This window comes from Cupressus sempervirens, chromosome 10 (assembly GCF_028749045.1).
Source record: "Cupressus sempervirens isolate cs-2001-9-10 chromosome 10, ASM2874904v1, whole genome shotgun sequence".
In the NCBI taxonomy this organism is placed as follows: Eukaryota; Viridiplantae; Streptophyta; class Pinopsida; order Cupressales; family Cupressaceae; genus Cupressus; species Cupressus sempervirens.
This window is the reverse complement of record NC_143127.1, coordinates 52,803,198-52,811,141: the sequence shown is the minus strand read 5'-3', so window position 1 is coordinate 52,811,141 and position 7,944 is coordinate 52,803,198. Positions and strand designations below refer to the sequence as shown.

Sequence of the window (7,944 nt, the reverse complement as noted above, 5' to 3'; positions counted from 1 at the left end):
GCAAATGGGTATGTTGATTACATAGAAATTCTCAATCGAGTACAAAGACACACTAAATGTAAAGATGGGGCCTGCTTATGAAGAAAAGGCCAAACAAAGGAGTGCCGCTATAAAGCCCCTTCGAAGGAGCAACCTTACTCGACACTAACATGCGATGAGTCAGGTAAAAAGCAATACGCACCTGCAAGAAATGATGATAGGCTCAATGTACACAATCCTGAAATGTTATCAATATGGCGAGCAAACATCGATTGCCAAGCTGTGACATCAAAGGACCAAGTTCTAAAATACATAGCCAAATATGCAGCAAAAGCAGAAAAAACATCAGAGACTTGCAAAGACATGCTAACTAGAATATGTACAAGCAGTCAGTTAGAAGAATAGGTCGTGAAAGCATACCGCAAGTTTATGATGGAACTTGTAGTGGAACGTGATATAAGTGCTCAAGAGACATCCCACATGCTACAGAAGTTGCCTCTGGTCATGTGCAATAGAGCATTTACCAACCTCAATGTAGGACGCAAGATACTACACCGATTTACTCAGGAAAGAAATAGAACACACATACAAAATAGTTACTTACAGACATACATGAACCGACTTAACAAAATGGAAGCAATATCACTAATAGAGTCTGCCAGGTCATTCTCGTATGCAGCACAACGACAAGGGGACAAATGGAAAACAAGAAAAGATAAAGCCATCGTTAATATATACCCAAATTTTTATAGCATTCTAGCCAGTGACTCTGAACAATTCCAAACATTCTGTTGGAGTGAATTGCTATTGTACAAGCACTTCAGAAACATTGAATAGGACATCAGACTTATAGAAGATGTAATTATTGCAAATTGGTACCACTTAAGTTCAAATGGATACACCATATGGCATGTACCCCGCACCACTACATCCACCTCTGAGGCTGATAACCAAGAAGACAACAATGACGAGACAACTTCATTAGAGAATATAGAAATGCAGGAATGGGAACTATTGTCACGCATGGGCCACATGACTTATAACGATGTTGATGATATGCAGATGCTTGGTAGACGCGAATTTGATATGAATCAAAATTGGGAAGAACATACTATACCACCAAATCTACATGATTGTGCATCAAATTTCGTAGCCTTGAACAAATTCTGCACAAGCACAGATGTTACCAATCAAGACAGTGCACCCATTTACAAATTATCCCTCAACCAAGAGCAGGCTCTCAATATAATTATGCAACACAACAAAAGCCAATTCGTCCAGCCCCTACGCATGATAATCCAAGGTATAGCAGGAACTGGAAAATCACACCTAATAAAATGCATACGCCATGCACTAAGGGATAATGCTCAACCACAAAAACAACAAATCTTGATACTTGCCCCGACGGGAGTAGCTGCATTTAACATCAATGCAACCACTATCCATTCAGCCCTTAAAATCCCCATAAGAGACATGCACCCACTTAATGGCCAAGGACTGACAATATTCCAAGAGGCCATGCGGTATATCAAATATATCCTAATTGATGAGATGAGTTTCGTTGGTCCAAAACTACTACTAAAGATCGACAGCAGACTGCGTGAAGCTTTTCCTAATGACCAATCAACACATTTTGGAGGAAGATCCATCATCCTAACTGGCGACCTTACACAACTACCCCCGATATTAGACAAGCCCCTGTATGCGTCACACTGAGACGCTCTTGCAATTTGGAGACAATTCAGAATTGTCGTGACACTGCAGACCATATTCCGCCAAAGAGGTGAAGGCCCTGTAGAAATACAATTCAAAGAAGCACTGACCAATATGCGAGATGCAAAACCAACACAACAAGATTGGGAACTACTAATGACACGATCAAAACACCAGCTACCGGTTGAAGAAAGCAAAGAGTTCGACAACTTACTCCACATCTTTGCTACAAATGATATTGTAACTGCACACAATCGAAGCATGTTGAAACAACTCAACCGCCTAGTCGCCATAAGCACTGCAACAACTTTTTGTAGCAATCAAAAAAATCGATCAGATGAAGAACAACTCCAAAAAAATGTGCTTCTATGTAAGGGTGAATGCATTATGCTCAAAGTAAATATATGGACACAGACATGACTTGTCAATGGAACACTTGGCATCATTACCGAAATTGTCTACAGCCCTGGCTCCAAGCCGCCTGACATTCCTATGTATGTAATAGCTAGGATTGACAATTATACTGGACCAGTATGGGATCTAGCAGATCCAAAATGCGTTCCAATAACACCAATGTCACTAGGCAACAGAAGACAGATACCTATCACTATGGTGTGGGCCATCACAATTCACAAATCTCAGGGTCTCACACTAGACAAAGCGACAATTGATATTGGAAAGACAGAATGACAGGGCCTAACATTCACAACAATGTCACGAGTCAAATCAATTCAAGGACTTCGGATTGACCCAACTTTTTCTTTTGATAGATACAAAAAGATGCAGAATAACCCGTTCACCAATATCAGAAAGAATGAAGAACGACGCCTACACCAACTTTGTTGCACAAGTAATTCGAACAGACCTTCCTATATATTGGTATTGCTTGTCTCTCTAACCTACATTACTTTCCAACCTCAAAGCTCTGATAGGACTACTGCTAGAAATCATTACTCATGATTTGTTTCTTCTGCACTTTCAGGGGCCACGAGAAGAATCCATTCATCACTAAAAGCGAACTGAACATGTTGGCAGACACAAAGTAAAAGCCAAGAATTGTAATCATAATTTCTGAATCTATTTGAGATATTAATATAAAACTAACTTGTGTTTGAATATGATTACAGGTTATTGGAGGTCAGCAATGATTGCTGTTGTGTTGAAGGTGAGAAGACACATTATCAAGTATATCAAATTGAAAATACAATTATTTTAAAATTTTAACTAATTACCAAAGTTTGGTCAATAGTACATATTTTATGGTATACTTAGTGTAAAGTTTAGACTTACAATCATGGTTTTGATGCTTTAAGAGAGTCGTTAACATTGTAAGAAGAAATAGTTTTATTCAAATAGACCTTCCTATATATTGGTACTGCTTCTCTTGCTAACCTACACTACTTTCATCTAGTATGTTCGCTTCATTGCAAACTCTGCAAGAACTTCATAAATCTTTTGTGAATTGCCTGCTTGAATAGCAGAAAGAAGGATCTGTGTAAGATATGTATAGTCTCGTTTTAATCACTACATGATAGTAAATGTTTTTAGAAATAATATTTACAACAATTTCTTTTCACTTGAGTTTTGAAGAACTATTATAGTAATCATAATGTTTGAATCTATGTAAGAGTGTTTGAATCTGATTACATGTCATTGGAGATCAGCAATGTTTGCTGTTGCGTTTGGTCAATAGTACATCTTGATTCATGAGAGCACTGCAGATATTGAAAAGGCCAAGTTATGGTATACTCATTTTGTTATGGCTTCTTGATTAACTCAGCCCAACAATCTACGGATTATTGCACATTCTTGTTATTTAGTTGGAAAAAATTTCAATGCCGCAATTCCTCTGAACATAATGTATTATACTTTATTATTGGTGGCTGCTTCCCCTGCTACTTATTTGATTGATTATCAATTCAAAATAAGAGACTTTGAAATATACAACCAATAAGATTTATTGAAATTGATGGGCATTTTCATTAGATCCGTCATTTCATTTCAATCAAATATGTACCAAAATGAACTGGAAATCGAGGGAGAAAAGGATTTTGACAGCTGAGAAACTTCTAACACATTCAAATGGCTTTCATTGGAGAAAGACTGTATTTGGAATGCCATCTTGTGCCAAAATGAAGAAAAATGAAATAGTTAGCACATTTTAGATATTTGTGAGCTTCCACTGGTGAACAGAATATTTCAGAGAGTACATAATTGCTTCCATATCACAGTTATCAAATAAAACTCAAAGTCACACAGACTATTTCAGTAACTTAATCACCTATAACAACAGGGTTCAATGAAGCAAAATCTTCATACAAATTGGAACCATGTGTCCATTGCACATTGCAATAGCCATGCCTATCGGCTGTACTCTTGGACCCTAACAGGGTACAACCGCTAGTTATTATTCAATTTCAAATGCAGGACATATAAACTCTATGAACTTAATAACATTAAAATATAAAAAATTAAAGAGACACGTGACGGCATTACAATTACTATAATACAAAACAAAATAATTTTAATATACAAAAATATATAATAGATAAATAATATTATTAACATTAAACCATCCGTCAAATAAATTCACTAGCGGTAAATCTTTGGTTCGTCCCGAATGGCGCTCTTGATCTACGTCTGATTTCACCATTTGTCACCATTTGTCAAGTAGGTGCCCATCTAGAAGCGATAGCGCAGATCTGGCGAACAGGATCGAAACCCTATTTCGCTCTCTCTGGTTTGCTTGGTTCGTTCGTACGTCGATTGTATAGTTAAACGTAAACCCTAAAGCCTATGTGCTCTCGCCTGCTTGCTCTGCATCTTGTTGTGTCGTCCGTTTGAACTGTTCGCCTATCTGATAAAATGGATTAAGGCATCAAAATGATGCGAGAAAAAGCCTCTGCATGCAGGGAAAAAACACGGAAACCCTTAAAGACCTTTTATCGAAGACTGCTTGATATATCCGTACGAATGCTAACGAATTATAGTCGAACTTCAACGAATTTTTGTTGTTGTTTTGAAGTTCGTCAAATTTCGAACCTGATGGCAGAAATTCGCCAAACTCTGTGACTTAGATAAAACTATTGCAGTCCTTACAGCTCCTATTGGATGCAAATGCCTGTAACGTTTTGTAACCACTGCAGCTGGTTAAATACCAAAACTTGTCTAAAATTCAAGAGTTATATAACTGGGTGTAAAATAACTTCTAGAGTTAAGTAGAGTCTTGCTTTGCTTAAAATATGCTCTTTCAGATTACTGGTCGGTTCAAACATTTGTTTTATTCTTATCATATATTTTTTTATACTTTCAGACAGACTATTACTCTATTTCTCAAGGCACGTTAGGGTTACTGCTATCATGTCTGGGGATCTTGTCCTTAAATCATCATGTGGTGGCTGTGGCACAACATCAGATTTATATGGAAGCAACTGCAAGCATATGACTCTATGTCTGGCTTGTGGGAAATCAATGGCAGAAACAAAAGCATCTTGTTCCCAATGTGGAGTTCCTGTTACCCGCTTGATTCGGGTACGTTGCATATTATTGTGGAGGTAGTTAGCTGTAGATCACTACATGCAAGCAAGGGTTTTAACTGACATATCTTCTACAGTATTCAGTTTGTCGATTATTTTATTTCATATCATTATATTTCTGTCAAAGATTGAAAGGGGTTAGAACTTGAAATCTATTTTGCTATTTATTTTTAAGAACTTTTATTTGGCATTAGTTGTTGCCGATGTTACTGGCACCCTTTTAAATTTTAAATTTTTTTTTTTTACACTTTTTAAGGCAAAATTATAGCTTAGGAGTTGTAATTAGAATTCACAAACATTGGTTCAGCGACTTTTAACAATATTAAATAACTGATAAATGAAATCTGTGCGAGCTATATGCAGGAGTATAATGTCCGAGCAAGTAACAGTAGTGATAAAAACTATTCGATTGCAAGATTTGTACAAGGTTTACCAACTTTTTCCAGGAAGAAAGGATCTGAAGCAAAGTGGTTCCTAAATAAAGAAGGTCTTAAAGGCCGCCAGATGACAGATGCTTTGCGGGTACAGCTTCTACCTTGGCAGAATATAGACCTTTCTTGAAATGTTTTGACCAGCTGATGTCTACGAGAATCATTTATTTCTTAAGCAATTTTAAATCTAGATATGTTACTTCTTATCTAGTTGCACTGAAGTATGCCTCTAATTCTGGATTTAAATTTTCTACAGATTTACTAATGTACTGCCTACTTCTGTGTATGTTTAGTGTAGTTTACGTTGCTTATGATTGTAGCAATTCAACGTTTTCTTGGTTCAGGACAAGTACAAAAATAAGCCTTGGATATTGGAAGACGAGACAGGGCAGTACCAGTTTCAAGGGCAACTTGAGGGTGCACAACATGCAACTTACTACCTGTTGATGATGCATGGGAAGGAATTTCTCGCCATTCCTGCTGGTGCATGGTATAGACTGGTTTTCTTTTTTTTTTGTATCAAATGGCTATCTGAGGTTTGAAGTAAACAACATATTCAAATGAAGATGTAGAAGCCTTACCAAAATCCGTGTTTCTTGCTATTTTTAATCCTTAATTGTAATGAAATGATTAGTTATGCAAATTTAATGCGGACACAACTTTTGTTCTAGATGCCATTCCCAATTTGATTTTCACAAACTGTCATATTAGGTTGATTTTTATGTTTGTAATTATATATTTGTCAGGTACAATTTTAGCAAAGTGGCTCAATATAAGCAACTCACTTTGGAGGAAGCAGAAGAGAAAATGAAGAACCGAAGGAGAACAGCTGATGGGTTTCAGAGATGGATGATGAAAGCAGCAAACACTGGTGCCGCTGCATTTGGCGAAGTAGAAAAGCTTGAAGGTGGTGGAGGCGGAGGGGGAGGTGGAGGTGGCAGTGGGGGTCGGCGTAAAAAGGGCGATGATGAGGATGACGATGCTGTTCTATCAGACAAAGCAGAGGAGGATGAAGATGAAGAGGAGGAAAGAAAAAGTCGGCTTGGTCTAAACAAAAGAGGTGGTGATGATGATGAGGAAGGTGCAAGGGGAGCTGATCTGGATGGTGATGATGATGATGTAGAGAAAGGCAAGCTCTTCTCTACTTTGACTTTTTCTTTCCCTGTATGTCTGTGCTCAGTCTTGTAAGAAACAGATTGTTTTTCCTCTGTATTCGCTGTTTTATTTTGGTTTTCTAATCTGTGGAATTGGCTTTGTTTGTTCAATAGGAATTTATAGAATAGTTAGTGCATTCTACTGAGAGAGGATATCTCCTAATACACTAGCTTTGCACTTCATTAATATTGGAAGGGCTATTTATCGATTCTTTAGCCAACACATCCTTTTGTTCAGAGAAAGGAAGCGCTTCTAATTCCTAGCTAATTCATTTTACTCTTCTGAGGTAGAATCAAATGATATAAGGGAGTTTCTTTATGCATTCTTATCTAACTATAATAAGTAAGAAGGATATGCCATTGTTTTAACTTTTTATTGAACCTCCAGGAATATGGTGGGACGTCTGTTTATTGAACTCATTGTTCCATGACTCTCCACGAGTTGGCCGAGTGTCCTGGGTCGGCAAGTCAGGTCAGTCCTGCCAAGTCCAGGTCGGCGAGCCGGGTCAGCCATGTCAATTTCAATATATAATAGCAAAAGGGTGAAGACAAGGGTAAATCTCCAAAAAAATTTCAAGGGTTTTGTTGTTTGCCAAGCCACTACCAAGTTCGAGCCGGTTCATAAGTCGAATTACCCTTGCCAAGTCAGGGCCAGGTCCGGGTCTGGGAACTTTGGTTGAACTACAACAAGCTATCTTTGCCTTAAAACTCACTTAAGAGAGCTTTCATTATTCCCACACTCAGCTATACAAGCAATCTACAACTCTAGATGATTTTAGACGAGGAAGATAAAATATCAGACAGATGGCACAGAAGTTTTAAGAATGTTGCCTTTCTACAACTGTAGATGATTTTAGATGAGTCCAATGGAAGTATTTATGCTTCTACAGAATCAAACAAATGGCACAGGGAGTCTTGAAACACCTTTCCATCTCAACTGTTTTAATGTGGAATGTCATGGTTTCTTTTCTGAGCGGTTGTTCTTTTTTGTAATATGGACCTATTGGCTGATATACCCTGTCACTGTTGAGGAAGGTAAAATATCAGACAAATGGCACCGATGTTTTAAGAATGTTGCCTTTCAACAACTTTAGATGATTTTAGATGAGTCCAATGGAAGTATTTATGCTT

General features: G+C 37.6%; 2 protein-coding genes across 3 annotated transcripts in view; both read left to right on the top strand.

Moving 5' to 3' along the window:
* The first annotated feature begins 975 nt into the window (after window positions 1-975).
* LOC149532520 (uncharacterized) lies at window positions 976-2,382 on the top strand. The gene is made up of 3 exons (XM_089805726.1): window positions 976-1,502; window positions 1,725-1,955; window positions 2,157-2,382. Exons 1-3 carry the CDS (start codon window positions 976-978, stop codon window positions 2,380-2,382), a joined length of 984 nt encoding a protein of 327 aa, XP_089661852.1.
* Window positions 2,383-4,354: 1,972 nt separating this feature from the next.
* RAP74 (transcription initiation factor IIF subunit alpha RAP74) overlaps window positions 4,355-7,944 on the top strand; it is a 49,001-nt gene continuing 45,411 nt past the window's right edge. Inside the window, exons 1-5 of one of the 2 annotated variants that reach the window (XM_089804566.1) lie at window positions 4,355-4,472; window positions 5,006-5,223; window positions 5,592-5,750; window positions 6,004-6,149; window positions 6,406-6,788. In XM_089804566.1, coding sequence (XP_089660692.1) covers window positions 5,053-5,223; window positions 5,592-5,750; window positions 6,004-6,149; window positions 6,406-6,788 — 859 coding nt within the window. In that variant the 5' untranslated portion in view covers window positions 4,355-4,472; window positions 5,006-5,052. Of the gene's footprint in view, window positions 4,906-5,005; window positions 5,224-5,591; window positions 5,751-6,003; window positions 6,150-6,405; window positions 6,789-7,944 lie in introns of both variants that reach the window. The other variant, XM_089804565.1, reaches the window with a different exon arrangement.

Excerpts from the sequence above, each read along its gene's own strand:
- LOC149532520 (XM_089805726.1), top strand. The coding sequence starts at position 976 with ATGCAGGAATGGGAACTATTGTCACGCATGGGCCACATGACTTATAAC. Across the intron at positions 1,503-1,724 it reads ATATTCCAAGAGGCCATGCG|AATTGTCGTGACACTGCAGA; the intron begins GTATATCAAATA and ends GAGACAATTCAG. Across the intron at positions 1,956-2,156 it reads ACTGCACACAATCGAAGCAT|CCCTGGCTCCAAGCCGCCTG; the intron begins GTTGAAACAACT and ends AATTGTCTACAG.